Below are 25,133 nucleotides of genomic sequence, written 5' to 3'. Positions count from 1 at the left end.
GGAAAGTGCTGGCAATGAGAGGTTACCCAAATGCCTGCTCACCTCCATGGTGTGGAAGGACCAGCTCCACGGGAGCTGGGGAAGAGGCAGCTCCCAGGTAGGGCTGGTCTTCAACAGCTGCCAGCCAACATTTTTAGGGTGATAAAGGAAGGAAAGCTGAGTGTCCAGGGCAGCTCATCCACCTTTTGAAGTCACAGGTGACAGGGGCAGATGGAGGTGGGGAGCACTCGCCAAACTGTCACAAAGGGCTGTGCCTGGGCTTGGACACTGATGCCGGGTGGTGACCCTCACTGGGGCCATCACCGTCCCAGGGAGAGCATGTCCATCGTGTCCCACCCCCCAACCGCTGCCTGCGGGTCCCCGGGCACCTGTGGGGTCTGCACCACCTCCACCCCCTTGCTGAGACCCTCACGGTCACCCCGCACCGGAGCCACCAGCTCTCGGCAAACCGACCCCCGTGCGCTGCCCACTCCCGCCCGCACCAGAGCCGCGGGCACCGCGACGGGCGGGCACAGCCCCCGACGGGGCGCGGAGCCCCGCGGAGCCCCGCAGAGCGCGGCCCACCCTGCGGTTTCCCACCCTGCAGTGACACCTGGCGGGGGGCGAGCGCGGGCGGAGCCGGCCCCGTGCCCCCGCATCCCCGCATCCCGCATCCCTCATCCCGCATCCCGCCGCGCCGCTGCGCCCCTTCCCCCCGGGCGGGGCCCGACGGGGCGGCCGCGACCCGCGGCTCCGCTGCGCGTCCCCCGCGGGTGCGGGCGCGGCGGTGGGAGCGGCCCCCGGTGCGGGGCGGCGGCGGGGGCAGGAGCCCGGAGGGGGCTGTCCGACGTGCCCTCGGGGAGGCGGGGGTCGGTCCGGCCGGAGCGGCGGCTCCGCGCCTCTGACTCTGCCCAATGAGAGCCCGCAGCACGGCGGGCGCCGGCAATATTTGGCCGCGGCCCCCGCGCTCCCATCCCCAGAGCGCCCTCGCCCTCCGCGCAAGGACCTCCATGGCCCGGCCCGGCCCCGCCGCCGCCCGCCCCGCGCCGCTCGGGGGGCTCCGACCCCGCTGAGCGCCCCGCAGCCCCGCGGGGAGCCCCCCCCGCCGCCCCCCCCGGCCCGGCCCGGCCCGGCCCGGCCCCGCCGCCCCCCGCAGCAGCATGAGCCTGGGCGCGGGGGCCCAGCCGGGGCTCGCTCAGCAGCGCGGAGCCGGCGGACGCGCCGCGGGGCCGTGACGGGCAGTGCCCCGAGGGAAGTGCGGGCAGGACCCCCCTCCCCGGTCATTTCTCCGTCTGGACCCCGCCCCGGAGAGATATGCTCAGCCCAAACCGCCTGGAAGCGTCTCCTGGGATTGCCGTGGCCCCCGGGCGTGCGGAGTGCGGAGCCTTCCCTCGGACGGCGGGCGCGGCCCCCCGGCTTTGCCTCCCCCTCGTCCTCCTCCTGCTCGCCCTGACGCCCCGCGCCGACTCCTCGTGGTGGTGAGTGAATCCCCGCGACGGCGCCGCCGCCCCGACGGTCCCGGGGCCGCCGCCCGCGGGAGCTGCGCTGGGCGCGGTCGAGGGACGGGAATGGGGACGGGGATGGAGATGGGGATGGAGATAGGGATAGGGATGAGGAACGGGAACGGGGACAGGATAGGGACGTGGATGGCGATGGAGACGTGGATGGCGATGGGGACGGAGAAGACCGAGCGGCGGTCGGGGCAGCGCCGGCGGGAGCGCAGCGAGCCCCGCCGTGCCGGGGCCGGCGCCCGACGTGCGGCTGTGGGAGCCGGCGGGGACCGGCCGGGGCTGTGCGGGTTCCCCGTCTGTCCCCGCGGCTCCACCTGCGCGGCTCCGGCGGCGTCCCGGGGTGCCGGTGTCCCGGGGTGCCGGTGTCCCGGTGTCCGGTGTCCCGGGGTGCCGGTGTCCCGGTGTCCGAGGTGCCGGTGTCCCGGTGTCCCGGGGTCCGGGGTCCCGGGGCAGCGCGGCGGGGGGAGCGGAGCGGCGGGAGCGGCACCGCGCCGGGGTCGGTGCCGGGTCTTTCCCCGCGGCGCAGCCACCGCAGCGCTTCAGGCACCCCGCACCCCGAAAGCGCCGCCGCCCCTCTCCCGGGGCCGAGACTTGCGGCGGGCACCCTCCGTTCTGTCGGGCGCCGTGACCTCCCTAAAAGCCATCCCTCCCCGGGCACGGCGGGGAGCAGGGTGAGCCCCTCGGTGCGGTTTAGATCGGGGAAGCGGCAGCAGCTCCCAGCTGATCCACCCCGATCCCGCCGGCGTTCCCCCATCCCTACGGGCTGCGGTGTTGCCCCGCACGCTCGTATTACAGCTCTCGGGAAGTGAAGAAGCTGCTGTTCCCCCTCCTTTGGATAAAGTGGGGCTCTGTAACAGATAGAAATGATGCCACAGAAAATACGAGCCTTCTAGAAATTAAACCTCCTCCTGCCCCGGTTCCTGTAACAATGAAAATTCATGTATGCGGAATGAGAGTAATTAGGAAAACAAGGATGGCAAAGTTTTCCAAGAGAGACCTCGCGCTGCTTCAGTAGTTCAGCAACACTGGAGGAAAAAAAATAGTTGGCTGCAGAAAAGTTCTCAGTGTCCCCCACCCTATAAAAGTCCTCTCTAATCTTGTGGAAAACACTGTTTTCCACGCCAATCTCATCATCATTAGCAGATCGCGGTGGATGAGGCAGAACTTAATCAAATTCAACCCATCTGCCACTGCAAGGGAACGGTGGTTTCTGGAATTCCTCAGCTACCGTGGAGCACTCTGTGAGGGCCCGGGAGCACTTCACAGTCACGCCGATAGCACAAGTATTCCCGGTGTTTGAGAGCACGTCTGGGCGTGTGGCAATCGTGGCCGGGCTGGCATCCCCTGGGAGAGCCATTCCAGGGTGAGGAAGGCAGATGGAAAAGCTGTGGGGCTGGGAGGGAGCGGGTTGCTCAGGGGACGTGCCGCTCAGGCAGCCGGTGGCAACCAGGCACAAAAGGTGGATGGCGTGAGGAGCAGCTTCTTCCAGAGAGCAGGACAGGCTTTGGGGGGCACATACTGAGCAAAGGAGCAAGAGCCGTGCCATTCCCAACCATGCCCAGAGGAGATCTCCTGCAGCCAGATCAGCCGCGGGGCACTGGAACCACCGGGAGAGAAAATGAGTCACTGTTGGGGAGTCTCAGGTTGATACAAGCACTGGCCTGGCTTCCAGAGCCAGCTCTGGCCCCCCCCAGCAGGGCAGGTGAAGGCAGGACGGTTTCTGCGGGCAAGGTGAGGTTGCTAAAATCCTAAAAGCTGAGGAAGGAAGGAAGGGACAGTGGAGAAGTTGGATTATTACCATTCTCGAGGAGGCAGGAGAAGGGGAGGCTCATTAGAGCTGAGGAGTGGGTACCTGGGGTAATGTGGCCGGAAAAAGAGGAGGTATGGAGTAGTCACAGCATCATCCGAGCTGGGCAGTTCTGGTAACACACGTGGACGCTGCCTGAGGGGTGAGGATTCTTTCTTTAGGAGGAGTGTAAATACCACCCATTTCCCTTGCTGTCGAACCCCACTTCGCCGCGGTCTGCCCTCATTCCGAGCACATGTTGCTTCCCAGCAAGCGGGAGGAAAACCAGCCACGTTTTAAGCCTCGGTAGCTGTGGCTTGTTTGGAGGAAGCTACATTTAGCTCCCACAGCAGTTTGTGTTCTCAGCTTGCAGACAATCCCTGCCTGGCAGCTCGAGGGGAGAGGAGAGCAGGGCAGCCCTGGGGTGCTGGGGCAGGGGGGTGCCTGGGGCTGGGCAGCCCCCCATGCAGCCCCACAGCCGTGGTGCAGCCAGGCACGGTGCCTTTGGATATTTTCAGCAGGGCCTTAAATACGTTACTTTTAAGCCCCAAAAAAATCAACCCCAAAATATATTAAACTCTAAAATTCACACTTTCAATCGAACTTTCTCTTCTGTAAAGCAGAACATTCCTAAGAAAAGCCTAAATTGAACTGAGCGCTGTTGTGCTGGACGTGTCAGTTCTGACAAAATAGTGTGTTTAGATGAAATTGGGTTTTACTGAAAGTGGTTTCAACCAGCTGTGGTTTGGGAAAAAGTTATTCAGTGATTTGCATAGGTTTCCAAACACATCTTTAGCACCGCTGATATTACAGTAAATACATTCGGTGGTGCATCATCGTTCCTTATTTTAATTATTATTGCCAAATTCTTCTAGGGATTCACACACAATAAACTTGTGGAACTGGCGGAAATGCTTCTCATTTTCAGAGTCAACTTTTTAAGTAGTTTAATAGGAAAAAACCGGGTCCCTTCTGATCGCAGTACACGGAAAGGAAACATCAACCGAACGTCTCTTCTAAACAACTGCAAATTATTAATTTTCGGTGACGTCAGGCACGGCTCAACCGCCCCGCAGAAACGCCAGGAATTGGTGAACTCTGGCGTCCAAAAAAGCGGCCGTGGGTGCCTGTGTGTGGCTGTGCACGTGCTGGGGGCATGGCATGGTGAGCCCGGTGTCACAGGGGCAGGAGGGACGGGCTGGGGACACCGTGGTGGTGGCCAGTGCAGTCGTGGCCGCGCTCCCAGGCCGCCGTGACTAAGGGTGAGAGCGGGATGGCCGTGGCCGCGGGGAGCAGCACCCTCGTGGAAACGCTTCCAAACCCTGAAGTGTTACTTAGCAACAAAATACCAGCTGAAACACAGACAGAAATTAAGAAGGAATGCAACGGGGAAAATCCCTAAATCCCGTTTACACTTGCGGTGCGCCGGGGGTGGGGAGAACAGCGTGGTCCAGGCTGGCAGGGCTGTGCCCCCGGCGCCCTGAGAGAGGCCAACGGGCCCCAAAAGCGGCCTCCGAAATTCCTTCGGAAAGATTTGGGAGAGATTAGACAAATGTTGCTTATAAACATAAACTGTGCAATAAACAAACTTGGTGTAAATAACTAAGTAGAGCTTTACTCGCTGCGGAGAGCCCCGGCGAGCTGCTCTGGTGTGGAAAAGCATCCTAAAACTGAAGGTTTGGTTAAAGAAAAATGTACACAGAGAAAAGCCCCTGCACCCCACCCTCACACACACGGACCCCCCAGCCCCCGGCGCACCAAGTCCTCGTTAGCTAACTTGTTTATTGCTAACCACAGCCCTTGGAAACTACAAATATTTAATTTCATCTGGCATTGGAACAGATGGGAGGCATCAGGCTCCCAAAGAGATAAAACAAATCTGTGGAGGGAAGACGAGCGCGAGTTTGGGTGCGGGTTGGGGAGCACGTGGGACCACGCAGGGCTGCCCATGGAGTCAGCAGGGTATGGGGGCTCCAAGGGAGCTGCTGAGCTCCAGGGCATGATGCCCAGATGGGAATTTTGAGGGATGCTCCAGTTCAGAGTCAGGCAGCCACCGTGGTCCAGCTGCCTTCCTTGGCCAGGGAAGGAGGAGCGTGTTCGTGGGCATGGAAAACACACAAAGGGCAAATCATGGAGCAGGGGTGACTGTTGTTCCCACTGTGCCACAGCACCCCCTGGACATGGTGTCAGTCTCTGGCCAAGGGTTTGGCAAGGACACCCCACTGCCAGTGGAGAAGGGGACATTCCCACCACAGTGGGATGGCAGGAGTGGTGATCCTACTGCCCTTCTTCTCTGGGGTTTGCCATGTTTCCATCATGACACCAGTGCTGGTTCCTGGCCCAGGCATGGTGGATGGGCACAAGGAGGGATGGAGAAATGGAGCCACACATACATGTGGACAGAGGATATCGGAGAGAGGGGCTCATTTAAACAGGCATCACGCTGAGGTGTGTGGGAGGGGAAATAGCATCAATAGGAATGTTTGAAAGTAAGCCAAGGGAAAGACAGCTGCATGGAGGAGCTCCACAGCCCGCCCTGTAACCCTCTGGGGGTGCTGCTGCCTCCCCCTCGTGCCAGTCTCAGCAGGGCAGACACGCAGCAGCCCCAGAGGGCTTCACTAGCAGAGGGTCTCTGAGCCAACGTGGGGGCTCTGAGGGCTGTGTGTCCGTAGCTCTGATGCCATCCCATGCCATGGATAAACCATTCCCTCTGTGCCAGTGCCCCCACTCATTATCCACTCAGTCTGCAGGCAAGATAAGAATCACAGAATCCCAGAGTGGTTTGGGTAGGAAGGGACCTCAAAGATTATCCAGTTCCAACCCCCTGCCATGGGCAGGGACAGGGGACAAGGTCCCACCTCAAAGGGGAGAGGACGTGCAGCACTCAGGGCCCGGGGGATCTCCAGGGGTTCGCCCCAGCTGTCAGTCTGTTGTTGCAGAGCACTTTGCATGGCAATAAAAGCAGGAGGTCAGTGACCAGGAAGTCTTTATCCCGAGGCGCTCCGCAGCTCCGGCTGTCCGGGCAGCCCTGCTGTGAAAAATAAGTTTTAAAGTAACGTCAGACTGATGGGGAATGAACCCTGTGGCCTTTGCAGCAGCCCTGGTGTTCTCGGTCGGGGTGGATGGAACAGATGGGTTCTCTCAGTCGCTCCGCGCCGTTACAACAATCCCAACCGTGCTGCTCAGTCCATTTGTCACTGGGGTCATTTTCACCTATAGCAGATCTTTCTTAGGAAGAAATGCAGAAGGAGGGAAAAATCCTTCTGTTCTTCCAAACTCATTAGCTCTGGCTGTTACCAACACGGAATTCAGCAGTGCCGTGAGGAGATCTGTGCTGGGCCAGATCCCGTGGAAACACAGCCCCTGCTCGGAGCAGCATCCCAACACACAGGATGTGCCCTGCACAAGAGAACTGGACATCCAGCTTAACCACCAGAGACCCCCCACCTATTAGCAAAGGGCTTTGGGATAAAAAAATTGATACTTAAGGATAAAGCATATTTTTGATGAGCAGCTATTGTGTATTCATGCATTGCCAATGATGCCCCGAGGACCAGCTTTCACCCAGCACTGAGTGAAGTTTTGAGACCTCAGTTTCCAGGTCGCTCTCACGCAAGATGCCAACAGCAAACGCTCCCACATCCACCCAGGGGACAGCAGAGCATGGCACCCATCTGCTGCATCTCCCCTGGACCACAGTGTTTCAGTCCTTCCCACAGAAACCACATCCCCCTGACTGCATGGGGGTGCAGGGAAACCACAGAGAGGGGGCTCCAGCCAGGATCCAAAGGCAGACAACTGGGAAAAGGGAATGCACAAGAAACAGAAAGATAATGGTGCCCAAAATGAAAAATATGTCCCTTGAATGGCACTGGTAGTGGCTCAGCAGGACAATGTTAAAAATTATTCAAGTGAGACTAACGCTCTCAACATGCAGAGTAGTGGCTCTAAGTGAGGAAATTAGGACTATTAATCATTCCAAGGCGTTAACAATTCCAGCAGGCCAGGATGGCCCTGTTCCCAGTGGGGCTTAATAAAATACTCAGGGTTTGTAATACTAAAATAATATCTCAGATGTCTATAGCACCTTGCAACCCGAAGTACTTGGCAGGTGGCTGTAAATTGTCTGCCACAGCCAGGGAGAGCAGAGGAAGGAAGGTGCAGCATCCTTGGGAAGTATGCAAAGAACTCGAGGAGGTGAAATGCTGCCAGGTATGTTGGAATTTGCTCTTTATCAGGCAAAGAGGCAGGGATGTTGGATTTGATCCTATCTGCACCTCCAAGAGCTGCCCGGAGCTTTCCAGCCTCCCACCAAAACACGGATTTTGTGTGGACTCAATGGGATGGGAAGAGGACAGAAGCCAAGATAGTTTGGCTTCCAAGTGGATCCTTCAGGACTGTCAAAGCTGTTACAGAGCAATTGGGAGGTGAATCACTTTTCCCAGGGGATGGACTCCAACAGCCTCTGATGCCACCAAGAAGCCAGAGCACGCTCTCATCTCAGCCTCAGAGTATTGGAGCAGAAGTTGGCAGCAATGAGGCTCTGAGCAAAACCAGCTGAGCCTGAGGAGAGGTGGACTGGAACTCCCAACAGCAGAGCCATCCTCCAGCACTTCTCCAGGAGAGGAGGCTGGAGATGTCCTCAGTGGACACAGGCCAGGTTGAAGAGGCACAGCCAGACCAACAGAGCCAGACCCACTCACAGACAAGGGGAACTCCGGGGGTTTTGCAGCACTCGGTTTTCAGAAAGACCTAGAGAAATCCCCAAAGCTGAAAACGCTGGAGCCTAAACCAGCCCCAGGCTGCCCCTCCCAGGGATGCTTTTGGGAGCAGGCATCATTCACAATTGACTGTGTCATGGTACACGTGGGGACAAAAGCAGAAGCAGCACCGAGGGGAATGTCCTGGGCCAGTTCTGAGGCCCTGTTACAGCTCAGCTGATGGCATCAATGGGAGATGTGGAAGAGCTCCAATCTCAGCATTTCTTCCACGTGGTGCTCAGATTATTTACCTGACTCATATTAGGTGGGAGAGTGACACGTGACAGGCAGTTGGTGGCCCTCGGAGGACACCAGGTCGGGACTCACACTGAGCATGGCAGGGACACCACCCAAGTGCTTCACTTACTCTTTTGTTTTGCTTTTTTTTTGCTGTTTTAAACCTGGCTTGGTCAGGTTCAGAGCCCCCAAGTGCTGCTCTGCCTCTCTGTACTGCTGTAAGAGAAGAGAGTGTTCAGAACCCCCCAGGAGGAGCCAACATGCGTGGGGATCCAGGGATTTCAGGTGTCCAGGCTGCCTTACCTGAGCTGAGCACATCCTGTACTTGGTGGGGAGCGGCAGTGCCAGGAAAGGCAAATTCTCCAGCTGAAAAGCCATTCCCTGGGATGTCAGAGCCAAGCCTGCTGCCTGTGCTGAGACCCTCTGGGTTGGAGGAGCATCCCTTGATGCTGCCGTGCTGACCGGGCTCACGGTGCTGCGTCCGGCCAGAGCCCCTCCTGCCCCTGGGTGCTGCATCTCCCCACTCTCCCATTCCCTCCCAGCTCCAACACCAAACAGGGAGCTCTGGCAAAGCTGGCAAAGTTTTGGGATCCTCAGGTTTTCACCCACAAACTCTGAATTAACAAGTGACAGCAGAGAAGCCTTCCGTGTGCTGGGGAGCAGCTCCCCGAGCTTCCCTGCACCCGGATCCTGGCTCACTGCACCACCACAGCTGCTTGCATGGACATCCTTCTCCCATGTAAAGCTGTGACAGCGATTTTAGTTAAGCTCAGCTTCTATTAATCTAATTTAAAACTGTATCTTTAATGGTGTTGGTGCAACCCCGATTTCCCCAAAGTGGGAACTTCCGATGTTTCAGCAGCTGTTTTAATTCAGAGCTCAGAGATGTTGAGATGTGCCTGAGAATGGCGATTCCAAACATTTCCCTTTTGAAATCAAGTCGTGCTCAAATAGGCACTGGAATGCCATATGAAATGGTGAAAAATGAAATGTTAGGCACAGCAGCATCTACAATAAATTTCATTAGGAACTACATTAGGGCACTCACTTATTTCTCAGGAACACCTTGGCATTATGGAGAGCAACAAGAGCAAGCTCTGATTCCATGTAATTTTACCAATTCTTCAAAACCTCATTTTCTAAGAGACATTTCCTACCTGATATCTCCCAGTGAGTGCAGAACAGGGGCATTGCCCCAGCTCAGCCTGTCCTGGAGGTATCCCAGGTCTATATTGCAGGGCTTTGTTTATATCTAAGAAAAGGGAAACTAAATTCCCTTTGGCAGCGTCCTCCTGCTCTGATATGTGGAGTTATAGTTCCCTCAGCACCTACCCAGTGGATTTGCTCACTTGGCCGAGACATTTGGGGCTGGCTGGCCTGGGCTGCCACAGGGGTGGCCTTTCTCCAGCAGCAGAAACTCCCATCTGCCTGTTGCTGAGGTGCCTTAGGCTCTGGCCGTGCTCTCCATCTCCCACTGCTGCACTTACAGAGCTTTTCCTGAGCCTTTTTGGTTTTTCCCATTAACGAGCAAAGCAACGAGGAAGCTGCATACTCCATGTCATGGCCAAAAGCACAGTTTAGGGATCCAAAAAGGCTCCAGCCTAGTGAAGGTGGAGAAGGAACGAGGTGTACTGGGAGATGATTGCTGGGACAAGATGCAGCAGATCCCAGGAACTGACAGCCCACATGGAACTGCAGGAATCTCCTCCTAACCCTCAGGGAGCTGTACAAGGAAAGCTCTGGAACTGTTCCGAGCTCTGTCTGAGCTCAGCCTGGCAGCAGAGCAGAGGGCAGAGACACGACACTGGGGCAGAGCACCCCGCGGAGCCTGCGAGTCCTTCGGGAAGCCGGGCAGGCTCTTGTGGGAAGCACGGGAGCAGCACACATCCAGCACGGAGGCGAGCCGCGGAAGGGGGTTTAGCACAGCCCGCACGCTGCCAAGTAAATAGATGCGTCTGCCTCTGATTTGCATGTTTATCTTAGAAGCAATTTAGGTTTCTCCTTGTTTACAAGAGCCGAAGTCAGCAGACTCTCCGCAAGAACAACAACGGGGAGCCAGCACGTGACGCTCGTCTCCTGTTCCCTCGAGCATCGGGCGCTCCGCGGGATGTTGGGAAGAGCTCGCTGCAGCTGGATGTGCATCCGTGCAACTTGCGGGGAGGAGGAAGGCTGGCAGGGAGAGAGAGAGGAGGGCTTGACCCCGCAGGCTCCGAAGGCACCTGCCTTGGGAACACAAAATCTCCATCCTCCGTTGTTGCTGCCTTGCGGGAAGGGAGGAAGGCAGGGCGGGAGATCCCAGCGCTGTGTGTGCAGCACAGCGTGTCCCGCGGCACGGGCGGCTCACACCCGGCTCCTGGCAGCGGAATCCTGGGCGAAAGTGGGAAATACACCCAGCCTGGGATTGCACACCGATCGGCGAGAGGGAATGCTGCAGCATCAGCCAGGCAAAGGCGGTCAGAGGGGTTGTGCCAGCCCCTCACCCGAGCTGGGCAAGCAACTCTGCACTTGGCAAGGGCAATGCCAAGGCTTTATGGACCTGCACGAGGAGCTCCCAAGAGGCAGCAGCCCGAGGAACCCCGCTGAACAGGGTGGAGGATCATTATCCCCACATGTACTTAATTATCCACTCCTTCCCTCCCTCCCAGCTCCTCCTCACTGCAGCCTGCCCGGGTCTGCCTCTCTCCTCCCAGCCATGAGCTCCAGGCCTGAGCTGCCACCAGCAGCAGGAGCAGCTCCTTCTCACAATCTTTTCTGAACTCATGCCTTGGGTTTTGGTGTTGTTTTTTTTTTTCGGCTGGAAAAATAGAGATTCCCCCAGAGTACAGCATTGCATAGAAATGTGCCACTTCCAGCACAGCTTCATTCTTTTAAAAACGAGGTTCTGATAAGGCAGCTGGGGACTTCTCAGAATATCCATTGTCTTTCCTGTTGCAGTGTTTTTAAAATGTCACAGGCTTTGAGAAATAAAATCGGAAGGGATGCTTTCATCCATCCAAAACAAATGTTTGGGTTTTTTCCCCTCCCAAAACTCTGCTTGGCAGAATTTTCTGATGTTCCCTGTCTCTCTGCATTTTAGAGTAACTGAGCCCAACTGGAGCTTTTCTCAGCAAGCCTTGCCGAGATAACCACAGCCTTCCCGGGACATGGGAGGAATTTTCCCCTTTCTGATGGAATCCTGTAGGTACTGCTCTAATACACTGCTTGTTCTCAGCCACAGGCAAAGAGAGATTCAGCCACCAACCCTGATGGGTCTGGGACCCACACGGCGGTCGGTGACCTTCGCCCTGCTCTCCTTCCACTTTCTCCTGCTGATAATGTTTGCTCTGATCTGGGTGTTTGGCAGGAGAATTAAGGAGAAGTAATTAGCTCCCAGTGTGAAAAAGGGAGTGCCTGGTGTTTATCTTGTCTGGAGGGTTTCCCTTGATCTCGGTCTCCCAGGGGATGGTGTTAGTCGGTGCTTTATCCGTCACTCTCCCATCCGGGAGGCAGCTCCTCTACCAGCCCAGAGACCAGTGCCCCAGCTCAGGAGCACAGGGTCCCTGCAAGGTCTCTGGTGAGGTGGCCCATCACAGAACATTTTACCTTCTACAGCTTCCCCAGCAAAGGGGAGCTTTGGCTCTGCTGAACTTCCATCCTGCAACCCGCTGACTCCCAGCACCTCATCCCTGCCCTTGGCAGCACAGGCAGGGACATGCCAGCCATCCCCATCCTTGCTGGGCAGAAGGAATTTTGGGCCAGGTGCCTGGCCACACTTCCCCACAGGACCTCTGCTGCCCTGCTCAAGACCACCGTGCCGTTATCCAGCTGGTGGGATGCTCGTCCTCCCTGTCCCACTCACCAGCTGCTCTCACAGCCTGGCACGAGCAAGGCAACAAAATACCCTCAGTTCGCATTGCCTGATGAGCTCCTGCTGGATTTTCTTTCCTAAAAGTCTTCTGCCATGTCCCTGTCCCTCTGCTGCAGGATGAAAGGCTGATGAGCATGCCTGGGACAATAGTGCTCGCTGCCCCTCTGAGTCTGGGCTCACAAAGCCGTGGGGAGCCGGGTTTATTATCCTCAGCTCCAGCCCGAGATGACCTTGTGCTTCTGCCAGCATTTAAACAAAATATTTTAAAAAGGGGAACAGATCCCATTGCTTTCTGTGCTCGCAGGGCTTTCCTGAGCTTGGGAGCTCTCTCTGGGGCGGACAGAAGCGATAGAACGTGGCCAGAGAGAGACAATGAAATATTGTCCGAGCTTATTGCTTTTTAGTATTATTATTAAAGGAAGGTTTTTACTTCCAGTCCGGGGGCTAGAAAAAATCTGAATCCCACCCAAACCTCATCCCTTCCAGCCAGAATCCCAGCTCCGTGCTCTGCAGCAAACATCATCCTCCAGCACAAGCAGCCAGAGGGGCAAGAGGGTGGCGCAGGCGGGAGCTGACCGGGATGGAAAATTCCACGTTGCTGCCATTGCCCAGGATGGTGCGAGAGTGCGGGGCAGAGCTCGGGGTCCCTCCCCCGTGGCCACGGAAAACTGCCCACGGGGCTCAGCCGGGCTCTGCCAGACTGTTGTTTGTGCGTTGTCTTCCTGCTCCGAGCTCCCGCTCTCTCCTGCTGCTGCAGGGGGGGGAGACAGGGATGCAGGTGGGACACAGCCAGGATGGGGGACACGGTTCTCCCAGTTGTGCAGCTTCAGGGCGTGATCACAAGTGTTCACCAGTGCAGGAGGTGCACAGCGAGGAATCGACAGCTGGGGGATAACAGTGTGAGTGAGGACTGTAGCAACAACAGGTGAAGCCTGGTCCTCTTCCTCCTCCTTCTCTACCTAAGCATGGCACAGGTGCCTGTGCCATGGACACTGTTCCCACGGAGTGCAAGCAGGAGACAGGGCAGAGCCTGCACCAGCCATCCTGCTGTGCTCAGCAGGGCCAGGCAGGGCTGGGATGTAGGGAAGAGGGTGGGAGGGAGGTTTTGCACATCAGCAAGTTCCTCTGCTGCCACCCCAGGAGCTGACAGAGCCCAGGCTCATGGGGCTCATCCCAGGACTTGCAGCACCCAGAGCTGGCTGTCTCCTTGGGCAGATGTTCTCCATAGACCCCCTGCTCCTTGCCTGCACAGAGCACAGCTTTGTCCACCCCATTATACTGAACACAAGGACCGAAGGCCAGTGGCTGTGATGGCTCAGCAATGCCCTGTCCCTGTGTCCTGCCTGTCTGAACCACAGCCCTGGGCAGGTCTCACATGTGCTTCACAGCTTGCCCACACCAAGAGGATGCTGCAAGAGGGGCACACTGCTGTGGGGGGACACCCTGGGCAGAGCCCAGAGCAGCTGTGACACAGGTAGAAAGGAAAGAGGGGAAGGTGGGCTTCAATATAAGACCCCTGAGCAGGGTGAGGACCTGGCATCACTCTGTTTGTTCAGCCTGGAGGAGACGGAGGTCAGACCTCATCAGGGTCTGCAGCTTCTTCATGAGGGTCAGCTCTGATCTCTGCTCTGTGTGAGCAGTGACAGCACCTGAGGGAATGGCTGGAGCTGTGTCAGGGCAGTTTGGGCTGGATATCAGGAGAAGGTTCTTCTCCCAGAGGGTGGTTGGGCGCTGAACAAGCTCCCCAGGGCAGTGGGCACAGCCCCAAGGCTGCCAGAGCTCCAGGAGTGTTTGGACAACACCCTGAGGGACAGGGTGGGATTTTGGGGTTGTCCTGTGCAGGGCTAGGAGTTGGACTGGATGATCCTTGTGGGTCCCTTCCAGCTCAGGACAGTAAGATTGCCTGCAGGCAGGGCAGTGACGTGGCACCGCTCTCTCCCGCAGGTACATCGGGGCGCTGGGCGCGAGGGTGATCTGCGACAACATCCCCGGGCTGGTGAACAAGCAGCGGCAGCTGTGCCAGAGGTACCCCGACATCATGCAGTCGGTCGGGGAGGGAGCCAAGGAGTGGATCCGGGAGTGCCAGCACCAATTCCGGCACCACCGCTGGAACTGCAGCACCCTGGACCGGGACCACACCGTCTTCGGCCGGGTCATGCTGCGAAGTAGGTTCTGCCTCATCCCCTTCCCACCCTCGCCTTCCTGGGAGTCTCTCCTCTTGCTGGGCTGCCGTGCCCGGTGGCTTGGATTACTCCCTTAGGAGAGCTTTGCTTTTCCCTGTAAATTAATCAAGCAGTAATGGGAGAAGAGCGCTGCGTTTGGAATAGCTGCACCAGATGAGATGGAGCAGGGGGAGCACTGGGGGAGAAGGGGGAAGGAGGAGACACCTCCGGAGAACAGGCTCATATGTAAACAGTAATGGGATATATAAATATTTGGAGAGCAGGGTTGGCCAGGACTCAGCAATTCACGTGGGAACTGGCTGTTCCCTCACATGGCAAGGGAGGCAAGGCAGAGCCACGGCTCCAGTCCTCACTTCAGGCGCCAAGGTGGAGGAGGACCATGGATACGGGGCAGGTGCCAGCCTTGAGCAAAGGGCTGGGCACAGCCCCTGCCCAGGAGGGACCGTCCTGCTCCACGTGAGGGACAGATACAACACAAGCAGGGATGTACCCAAGGAAAGGTGTGATGGGGACAGGGACGGGGCAGTTCCAGAGCAGGAGCAGCATCAGGGGCTCCAGCTGCCCCTGGGAGGGAACGGGCCGCAGGAGCACCGGCACAGGCAGCGGCACTGCGGGACAGATGCTGCTGCATCCCGTGCCGTGCCGGAGCATCCAGCCATGCAGCCTCCAAATCAAAGGCGGCTGGAAGAGCCTTCCCACTCCCAGCTCATATGGAGGACATGTGAGTGTTGTGGAGGGAGTGGAGGGCTTGCTCCCAGCTGGCGGGGGGATGGGGCAGCTGCCCATGGGGCGGGCAAGCAGCAGAGCCACAAGCCAGACTCCTGTCAAGGACCTGGCTGGGAAGAAGGGGACTGGAATGCCAGGGTGTAGCACTCACCCTGCCATGCTGCAGCCTGCCTGCTCTCAGCCTCTCCATCCCCACCAGGGCACCTTTCCTCCTGCTCGCATCCTCTCCTGGCAAAGGATGGGGAATGATGAAAGCTCCTCGCCACAGCCCCATCCTGCGAGGCCCAAAGAGAGCTCTGCTGCCTTTGAAGTTGCTTTCAAAGGCTCCTCGAAATGAAGACGAGCATGGTTTTGATTTGCAGCTTCTTTTACAGCGTTATAAAAACAGCTGCGAACTTGAAGCAGAGACATAAAATAGCAGGCGCAAGCTGTGCCACGCGGGGAGAGCCGGGGCTGGCGCCGGCTCCATGCTCTCCATCGCCCCGGGAGGGAGGGAGGTGGCCTTGCCTGAAGGGTGCTGGCTGGTCCTGCAGGCTCAGCACATGTGGGCATGGCTCCTGATAATTCCCCTTGGTCAGAAGGGCACCGGGGAAGCCAGCAGTGGGGTTGGCTTACCCGTGCACAGGATGGGCCGCAGCCGCCTGGCACAGCCTGGCACGCTCACTCCCCGTCCCTGCTCCTCTCCCCGCTCCAGGCAGCAGGGAGGCCGCCTTTGTCTACGCCATCTCCTCGGCCGGGGTGGTCTATGCCATCACCCGGGCCTGCAGCCAGGGGGACCTCAAGGTGTGCAGCTGTGACCCGCTCAAGAGGGGCCGCTCCAAGGACGAGCGCGGGGAGTTCGACTGGGGCGGCTGCAGCGACAACATCAACTACGGGATCCGCTTCGCCAAAGCCTTCGTGGATGCCAAGGAGAAGAAGGTGAAGGATGCCCGGGCGCTGATGAACCTGCACAACAACCGCTGTGGGAGGATGGTGAGTGGACCCCCAGTGCCAGGCCAGCCATCCCACCTGGACCTTCCGTAGGGAACAGCTTGGGCATAGAAGCAGGACTGTGGTATACGTGGAGGGCAGGTCCTACTGTGGATGAGGGCTGGATGCTGCCCTGCCTTCCCAGTGCTCCCCTGCACGCTCTGCCCTGGGAATGGCCCCATGGAGGTGGCAGGGCCCTGCTTACCTTTTCCCCCAGCATTGTGTCCCTGCTGCTGCTGCACCAGTGACCTCCATACACAGCCCCCCTCTCCCGTTAGGAGCCCATCCCGCACAGCCAAGAGCTGATAAACTGCACCAGGGATGAGCAGGCACCGGTGCAATGTCTGGCACCCAGGGTGACCACCAGTCCTCACACATCCCTCTTCCCACAGGCTGTGAAGCGTTTCCTGAAGCTGGAGTGCAAATGCCACGGGGTCAGCGGCTCCTGCACACTAAGGACTTGTTGGCTGGCAATGTCAGATTTTCGAAAAACAGGGGATTACCTAAGGAAGAAATACAACGGGGCCATCCAGGTGACGATGAACCAGGACGGCACCGGCTTCACAGTGGCCAACAAGAACTTCAGGAAGCCCACGAAAACAGATCTGGTGTATTTTGAGAACTCACCTGATTACTGCGTGATGGACAAGTCAGCAGGTAAAACCCAGAGCTCCAGTCATTGCCCAAAAGCAGCTCTTCCTCCCTTGCAGACAGGCCAGCAGCTCCCAGCCAGCCCAGCTTTGGCATCTCAGTCCCCCAGTGAACCCCAGCCCTCAGAGAACGGGGCATCTGCAGCACCTCACACTTGCACAGGCAGAACTGTGTTTTATCCAAAATCTCCAGGCTTTACACCAAAGCCCCAAGTCCCTCAGGCCTCTTGTAATGACGGTAGCTCAGCGTTTCCTCGGAGCCTGCCCCCCGCGGAGCAGAGCTCCCTTGAAGAGGCAATAAAGAGCCTGTTCCGTGCACAGGCTGCCGGCTGCTCCTCAGAACACAGCCCGGGGCTGGGATGAGAGCGGGGAAGGGGCGTCGGGGCTGCTGGGCTCCTGCAGAGATGATCAATGGTTTCCCAGCCTGGAGCATCCCCGGGTCAGGGGTTGGCAGCAGCCGAGGGGGCTCAGTGGGGAAGGCAGCACGTGCTCCCACCACCCTCAGCCTGAGCAAAGAGGGCATTCCCAGCTTTGCCAGCTGCAAAGCCTGGCTCAGCAGGCATGCATTGCTCTAGGGGTCCCCCGGGCACAGAGGGGCTGTGCAGACCCCCTCCCTGTCCCCCACTGCCCTTACACTCTGGCAGCAGCGGGCACAGGCTCCAGCAGTGGGCACGGGGAGAGGGCTATGCAGAGGATCATAGAATCACAGAATGGTTGAGGTTGGAAGGGACCTTAAAGATCATCTCTTTCCAACCTCCTGCTACGGGCAGGGACACCGACGCTGCATCCCTGGCTGGCATTGCTGCATCCCATGTCCTTAGAGCACAGTGAGTGCAGGCTCCAAAGTGCTGCCTCTGGAGACCCCGCTGTGACAGAGACCACGGGGTTTCACTACTCAGGCACTCAGACCCAAGGTCCCTCTTGCAGATGGAGGTGCCCAGTCTCACCAACACCTGTGGCCGGGGCGGCGGGGGGGCGGGGGGGGAGAAGTGCTGGAACACGATGGAGAAGGAACCCCCTGACCCCGTGTCCCTCCCTTCCTTCCTTCCCCAGGCTCCCTGGGCACGGCGGGCCGCGTGTGCAACAAGCTGTCCCGCGGCACGGACGGCTGCGAGGTGATGTGCTGCGGGCGCGGCTACGACACCACGCGCGTCACCCGCGTCACCAAGTGCGAGTGCAAGTTCCACTGGTGCTGCGCTGTGCGCTGCAAGGAGTGCGAGGACACTGTGGACGTGCACACCTGTAAGGCCCCCAAAAGGGCCGAGTGGCTGGACCAGACCTGAGGAGACGGGCGGGAGCACCCCCGGGGGAAGAAGAGTCCGCTGCCACCCACCCTCGCGATTTTTTGTTTAAACCCCTGTGCCCCGAGGGCCGGGACGTCCTGGGAGCTGTAGTTCGACTGCATGGCTTTTATTTAATGAATTCCGCGAAGCACTAAGGGAAGGACTGCGTTTCCCAGGAGGTACTGTGGGCCCTTCTGTTTGCTCAGCAAAACTAATCCCCGACCAGGGAGGAGGCTGCAATCCTTGCTTAGACTGTGAACCCGCAGAGGTTCTCTTTGCAGAGGGATGGTGCGACCGATAGGGGCTCGGAGGGCCGACCGTCGGGATGCGATGGCTGAGGAATCCTGCGCCTCCCCAGAGAATCTACGTTGCAGTAAAGCTTCACCAGCAAAAAAAAAACACACTAGTTCAGAATAATCCACTCTTGCAAAAGCATTCTTGCTTTTCCTTTTTTTTTTTTTGCAAGGCCAGAGGAAGGGTGTTGAGAATCCATGAGACAGTTCTGTGATCCCCGCGTTTCCCTCGAGCAGACCCGGCACGCCACTGACCCCACTGAGCAAGAGCCACCTCTGCACGAGGCTTGTCCCCTTGTCCCCAGCACAGGGGACAAGTGGAGCTGTAAAATTGGAACTGAACCTTGGAGGACTGCACAGGGACAAGGGCCACCCCTAAATGCTGGCGGGCACAGAGGGCTTGAGAGAGCAAATGAAACCTGTGAACTTACTGGTAGGTTCTGAAGTCAACGATACAACAGCATCTCTGTAAAACTCACGTGTATGTTGTGTATACTGCTTATTATTTTAAGTCAAAAATTCATTATAAACCTATATCAGAAAAAGATGTTCTTTGCTTTTTGAATTCCTACACACCCAGTTGGGCACTTCCCCAGAGCAGTGTTTCTTCCCCCTGCTGCTTGCAGCTCCCACCATCCCAAAGCACAGACCCCCCCCCCCTCCCAGGAGTTATCTGTAGCTTCCCACAAAGCAGAGGATGGCATCCCGCATCCAAAGCCCCAGGGGAATCCTTCCTCAGCAGCAGCACACCCTAGGACATGTGGCTGCCCATCCCTGGCCAGGTTGGACGGGGCTTGGAGCAACCTGGGCTAGTGGAAGGTGTCCCTGCCCATGGCAGGGGGTGGAATGGGATGAGCTTTAAAGACCCTTCCAACCCAAACCATTCCAATGCTCTCTAGTACTGGGTCAAACAGGAGATGCCAGATAAACTTCCAAACCTTTCCCATTAAAAATACCCCAAACCAACCACTCCAAACATAATCAAGTAAAACTGAAGCTGATGAGAAGGGGGGCAGGCAGCTGCAGAGCTGCCAGTAAATACATTACAGGGACTCACCCCTCTGATCTCTAGAAATTCCCTCAATTCTTTTCCCCCAATTTGAGCATTACAAAGATGTCTTGTTTAGTGTACAGGTATTTTATGGTCCGATCAAAAGGTCCCAGTCCACACAAACAGATGTAATGTACAACAGTTGCACCTGCAAATTTAATATCCCCAGGTAAAAGAGAAAAATTACCTTCAGCATTGCAATTCCTGAGGCTGAGGATGCTTCTGGCACTTCCCCCCTGCCTAGAGCTGGGCTGCCCATTGCCCCAGGCAGGCTGTGCCTCCTCCCTGAGCCAGAAAAAAAGGGGTGAGTTTTCCTAATATTGCTCAGCATTGTGTTGGTGGGCAGGTAAGGATATTTTGCACACTCAAAGGAAATTTTCATGGATGTTCCAAGCCAATTGGAAAGGCCAAGTCAAAGGGGACATTCACCTGTAAATACTTTTTTTGCTGGGATCTGCTTTATTGCTGCCAGAGAGGCTGTGGGAGCTCTCCAGGGAGGGTTTTCTCCTGGCAGCAGCGAGATGTGTGGGCAGAGGGAGCTGAGCAGGCCTCAACAGCCAAGTCTGGAGGAAGGTCAAAGGAGCAGGATGGGATTAAGGCAAAGAAGATTATGCTGGTCCTAAGCCACCCATTGGCTGCTGCACCGAGAGCATCTCTGAACGGGGATTTTACTCAATGGCCCTAGGAAATATTAGTTTAAGTGGGGAGAGAAAACCACTTTGAAAACTGCTTTGATGGGAACTGCTCAAAGAATTTAAAGAGCCTGCCATGGGCCAGATTAGAGCACCTTCCTCTGTGCCAGACCACCGAGAGTGCTCGTGCAGAAAAGGGACCTTCAGCAGAGCTGCTGCAGAGCCACAGGCAAGCAAAAAGGTGACATTTTAACAGAACTCTTTTAAAAAAGAGTTACAGGAATCCCACCTCCCCACTACCTAACTGTTTCTTACAGAATTAAACCATCTCCCTTCTGAATCCTGTGCTGACAGCACGAGAGGGCTGGGCAGCACCTTCTCTGCTCTTGCACTCGAGCTGGTGTTTACCTGGGAGCCTCCTGGTCTCCCCCCAGGCCCTTCCAAGCCCTCTGGAAATTCAGAGACCATTTTCCCACCTCGGCTGTGCCGAGGAATGCTGGCAGGTGAGAGGGAGGTCTGAGCCAGGCCAAAGGCATCCCAAGCCTGCCACAGCCATCAGGCTGATCGACCTGGAAGAGCCCCTCATTTATCTTCATTACTGCTCCACCTACCAGCAATTTACAACAGACTTGAAAAAAATGCTGCCCCCTCAGCCATCAATCCAAGCCTCCCTCCCAGAGCAGGACACTGGGAGGGATCCAGTGCCCGGGGACCTGGGGTCAGCTGTCAACAAACACTTCTTCCTCTCCAGAGGACCCCCGGGAAGTGTCTGCAGCAGATCTGTGGGCCCACCTGATGAATGACACCTTAATCAATGGCTGCTGCCAAAATACATCCTCCCTCTGAGTGCAGATGTTCATATTTTAAACCAAAGAGGGAAACTCCTGAGGACAGGTTGCCTTGGGTTTATTGGCTTCCCCCTTTCCCATGTCATCCCAGAGATGCTGAACTGGATGCCTCCAGTGCTCTGTGGAATAACCACAGCTGAGACAGAAACCCTCCATAGTCCTGTGTCCACCAGCGTGGTGGGACCCCCTGCCTGGCTGCCTTCCCCTGTCACAGCAGTGAATCAGGAGTAAAAACACTTGGAAGCAGGTACCAGTGCTCCAGAAGCACCCGGAGAAGCAGCCATGGGCACAGCCTGATGAGCTCGAGTCCACCTGACAGAAGAAGGGCTGTGCAAGGCTACACTCCCTTATTTATTAACAAGCAATTAGCAAAAAAAACCCCAGCAGAATGGCTGGGAATTGAAATCCACTGGTCAGCCCGAGCAGACTCCCAGTGCTTGTGCAAGATGACATCCCGCTGTGGGCTGAAGGAAATCCAGACTGGTCTGTCTTCCCACAGATGAGCCCCACCGAAGCTCCCCCCAGCACACTCATCCTGGGCAGGCAGCTGTTTTCCATCTCTAAACGTTTCTGAAGGCTGCAGTCTCGTCAGGGAACACTCAGTCCCTCTCACAAGCCCCTCTTAAGTAATCTGCCTGAAATGTGCAGGGAGCCTTTTATGCAAGATCATCTTCTAATTATCCTCCAGTCAAAAGCATGTCTGAACTTAAGGACAAGGAGCATAATTAATTGCTTAATGAGCTTCTGAATAAATTACCTTCTCTGAAGAAGCTGGACAGGACACACAGGTAGAAGGCACTGGAAACACAGGATCATGTGCAGGGCCAGGAGCTGGACTTTGATGTTGCTTCTGCGTCCAAGTCAGGAGATTCTACGATTCTGATTTTCAGTAGATCACAGGAGTGACAACAGGCCTTAACCAAGATGACACCACCATTTTTCTGCATGGATGGTAGTGGCAAGACCCTTAAGTTTTTGAGCCCAGCAAAGCAGAGTGACACCAGTGCCCAGCTACACCTCAATCCCAACACCTTCTGTCTTCCTGTGGGCCTTTTCTGTTCTCCAGGGGGTTCACAGAGGTGCAAAAGGTGCCCGTGATCAGTGTGATCATGGGGGTCACCTGCTGTTACAGACTCAGCTGGCAGGGACAGATTTACTGGGGCATTTTGACTAGAATTTGCACAGCCTGTCAAAGATCTGTGTGGGAGCTTTCACATCCCATATTCCCGATGCAGAGTCACGGAGGGCTGCTCCAGCAAGCAGCAGGGGGTCACTGCTCTGGAATCGCAGCCAGTGAGTCAAGGCAGGAGAATGCAACAGTCACATACTGTGTCACTCTGCTTTATAACTGATGAAAGCCCACAGCCAAATTAGAAAAGGAATCAAGAGGTTGTTAAGAGAAGGGTCTGAGCCGACGGGGCCATGCTGTGATTGCACAGTTCAGCGCATCCAGAGTGAAAGGAAAATGTCACTGGCCAGGAATAACCAAAGGAGGAAGATCCCGAAGGAGGAGCACACTCATCGTGGCGGGTGCACCCTCGGTGATGCCGTAAGTGTGGGTGTGTTACCTCGCTCTCCCCAGTGAGCACACTCACCGAGGATCCCACCAAAGAGCACAGCACAGCAACCCAGGCTGGAAACCAGGAAAATTCCAAGCACATGAGCAGCATCCCTGATCACCGGCTGTCCCTCCAGTGGAAGGGCTGGGGCAGGCAGAGCACACCCCGCCGAGGAGGCTCCAGAAGGGAGGAGGGAGCCGGGAGGCAGAGCTGGAAACTGAAGCTGCCTTTACTCTGTCTCCACCTTTGTTGTAACTTGGGTGAATTCAGAGCACAGAACACCGTACACAGAAGCCCCCTGTGAGTGCTACTGTCACCTGGCTGATGTACAGAGATGGCAATAGCCCACATGTCACCTCTGCAGCCACCCTAATTAACTGCAGGAGAGGGACGGGAGGAGTCTGTCTGTCCCCGTTGGCAGCAACACAGGGCAAGCTGGACACTGCTCAGAGGCTGGTAGAGCCCGGAGGGGAGGTTCTTCCCCCAGAGGGTGGTTGGGCACTGAACAGGCTCCCCAGGGCAGTGGGCACAGCCCCAAACCTGCCAGAGCTCCAGGAGTGTTTGGACAATGCTCTCAGGCACAGGGTGGGATTCTGGGGTTGTCCTGTGCAGGGCCAGGGGTTGGACTGGATGATCCTTGTGGATCCCTTCCAGCTCAGGATATTCTGTGATTCCACGAAGCCCCTCTGCCCTTGCTGCCCACAGTGCCCTCTGTGAAGGGCTCAGCCCTCAGCACCAGCTCACATGTGCTCCCAACCTCCCTTCCAACACCTCAGCACAGCTTCACGTGGCTCCCAACCACACACCCCATCCATTAGTGTTTGGGAGGTGCAGCTCCCCTCGGAGTCTCATCCCCGAGCAGGGGGAAGGGCAAAGTTAATTTATGTCTGGCTGAGCCCCGTTCCTTCGTCTCCCTTCCCTAAGGGAGTCTGCTCTCATATTTAACCTCTTCATTCTGCTGGCACTGGAGGTGGATGATGCAGCTTGTGGAGAGGTGCAGGCACTTCACTCTCCCCCTCCCCCTGGAATCTTCCTCTCACTTGTGGTCCTTGGGATTCACCCAATGTTTCTCAGGATAAAAAAAAAAAAAAAAAAAAAAAAAAAAAAAAAAAGAGGACCTCAAGACAAGTATGCATTTAATAAGCAGTGAGACAAATAAGCTCCAGTTATCCCAGCAGAATTACAACACCAGAGAACAATTTTCTGCATTCCTCTGAAGGCCTGAAGGAACCCAATTGCCTGCTCTCAGCCTAAATAGGTACCAGACACCAAGTGCTCCATAAGCAAACAGAGCCCCCAAAGTGCAAAAATGAAATAAGTAAAAAGCTTCACATTACATATAAACCAGCCGTTTGCACCTTGTTATTAATGGTCTTGACTATGACCTTTAAACCCTGCCTTGCTCAGAGTCATGGATCTACGAGCCTTGGCACCCTCACAACAATTCCAGGACGAGGAGTAGGGAATAAACATGCCTGGCCAGTGCTGGAGAGATGCAGGGAAGGAACTGGCCTGCGACAAACCAGGATGGAGAACCACTCCAGGGCCATCTCCATGTGAATCTGTCCCCATAAACTCAGTGACCAGGGTGTGTGACAGCATGAAAAGTCCTTTGGCCACATACATACGTGCATATGAGCTACTAACACATGGATCTATCCCAAATTTCAAGAATGAGGGGCTCACAGCATGTAAATAACTGCCAGGGAGTTCATTCCCCAGAATTCTGATGTGGTTCATAAGCCCACATGACTAGAGCTGCCTTGAGCAGACCCTGTTACCCAGAAATATTTGAGTCTCAACTGCCTCACCTCTTTAAGGTGCTCTAAGAATTTTATCATAATAGCACCAGTGAAAGCTGGTAGCAGCCACTGTACTACCATGAGCCACCAACTGAAATCCTCCTACATCAAATACCCAACAGCACGCTGATACCAACTTCCAAACACCTCAAGTCAGACACCAAAAAGTTGTTCCAGTGATGTGTTAAATCACGTTTGTGTTGTCTCTCCAGATGCATGTGCCATAAAGTCCTGATCCACAAAGATCTTTACACACTTTTTGTTAAAATCAGTGGTAAGAGGGCAAATTCACACAGGAATTCAGTCCCCAATTACCTCACAAACAATAGTTTTACTGTGTGTGGTAACACTTCCCCCCTTCCCTCCCTGTCCTTTTTGGAAATTACTTCTGGAGACACAAGAGGTTGGCAGGAGGAAAGGCAGAATTCCTCTTCCTGATCAAGAACTAACCTGTCATCACATGGTGAGACACTGTGAGCACCAAAAACCACCCACCCAACCAAACCCACCCCAAACTCGAACCCTGCCTAAATTATCAAAGAGATTATAATTACCCTGGTTTACAAATATACATATTGGCCTCAGGTATAGAAATAAATGCTGATCTTCAAGATTTGACTGAATGAACTGAAAATCTGAGAAGTCTATTAATGCCACACAGAGCCTCATGGAAAGGCTTTTTCCATCCCAATGGCTGTAAGGTCACCACAGTGCACGTTTCCAGGAAATTACATCAATGCTTATCTGCCCTGAGTCATAATTGTAATTTTTTTAATATATATATATATACACACACACACACAGCTTAATTGAGATGGTATTACTAAGGTATGGGTCAGGTCTAAGTCCCTGCTCCCATGTGGCAAGGAACACTCCTAAAAAGCAGGGACAATCCTGCTAGGAAATCATACAGAGCACTCCTCCTTCCTCAAGAATTGCTGGCACTTCTAGAGACAGGAAGATTTTCATTACATAGCCTGCTGCCAGCTCTCCTTTCAGCACAAGCCCATCCCCTTT

The 25,133-nt window shown here is 56.0% G+C and overlaps 1 protein-coding gene across 1 annotated transcript; it reads left to right on the top strand.

Annotated features, from left to right (window-relative positions):
- The first annotated feature begins 1,258 nt into the window (after nt 1–1,258).
- On the top strand, nt 1,259–18,347 carry WNT2B (Wnt family member 2B). Its single transcript, XM_027746257.2, has 5 exons — nt 1,259–1,457; nt 14,065–14,285; nt 15,724–16,001; nt 16,391–16,655; nt 17,702–18,347. Exons 1-5 carry the CDS (start codon nt 1,294–1,296, stop codon nt 17,929–17,931), a joined length of 1,158 nt encoding a protein of 385 aa, XP_027602058.1. The 5' UTR covers nt 1,259–1,293; the 3' UTR covers nt 17,932–18,347.
- Nucleotides 18,348–25,133: the final 6,786 nt, after the last annotated feature.

Source organism: Pipra filicauda, unplaced genomic scaffold, assembly GCF_003945595.2.
Source record: "Pipra filicauda isolate LSUMZ 115617 unplaced genomic scaffold, ASM394559v2 scaffold249_size1133689_pilon, whole genome shotgun sequence".
In the NCBI taxonomy this organism is placed as follows: Eukaryota; Metazoa; Chordata; class Aves; order Passeriformes; family Pipridae; genus Pipra; species Pipra filicauda.
The sequence above is the reverse complement of the archived record's forward strand: the minus strand, read 5'-3'. Positions and strand labels throughout refer to the sequence as shown.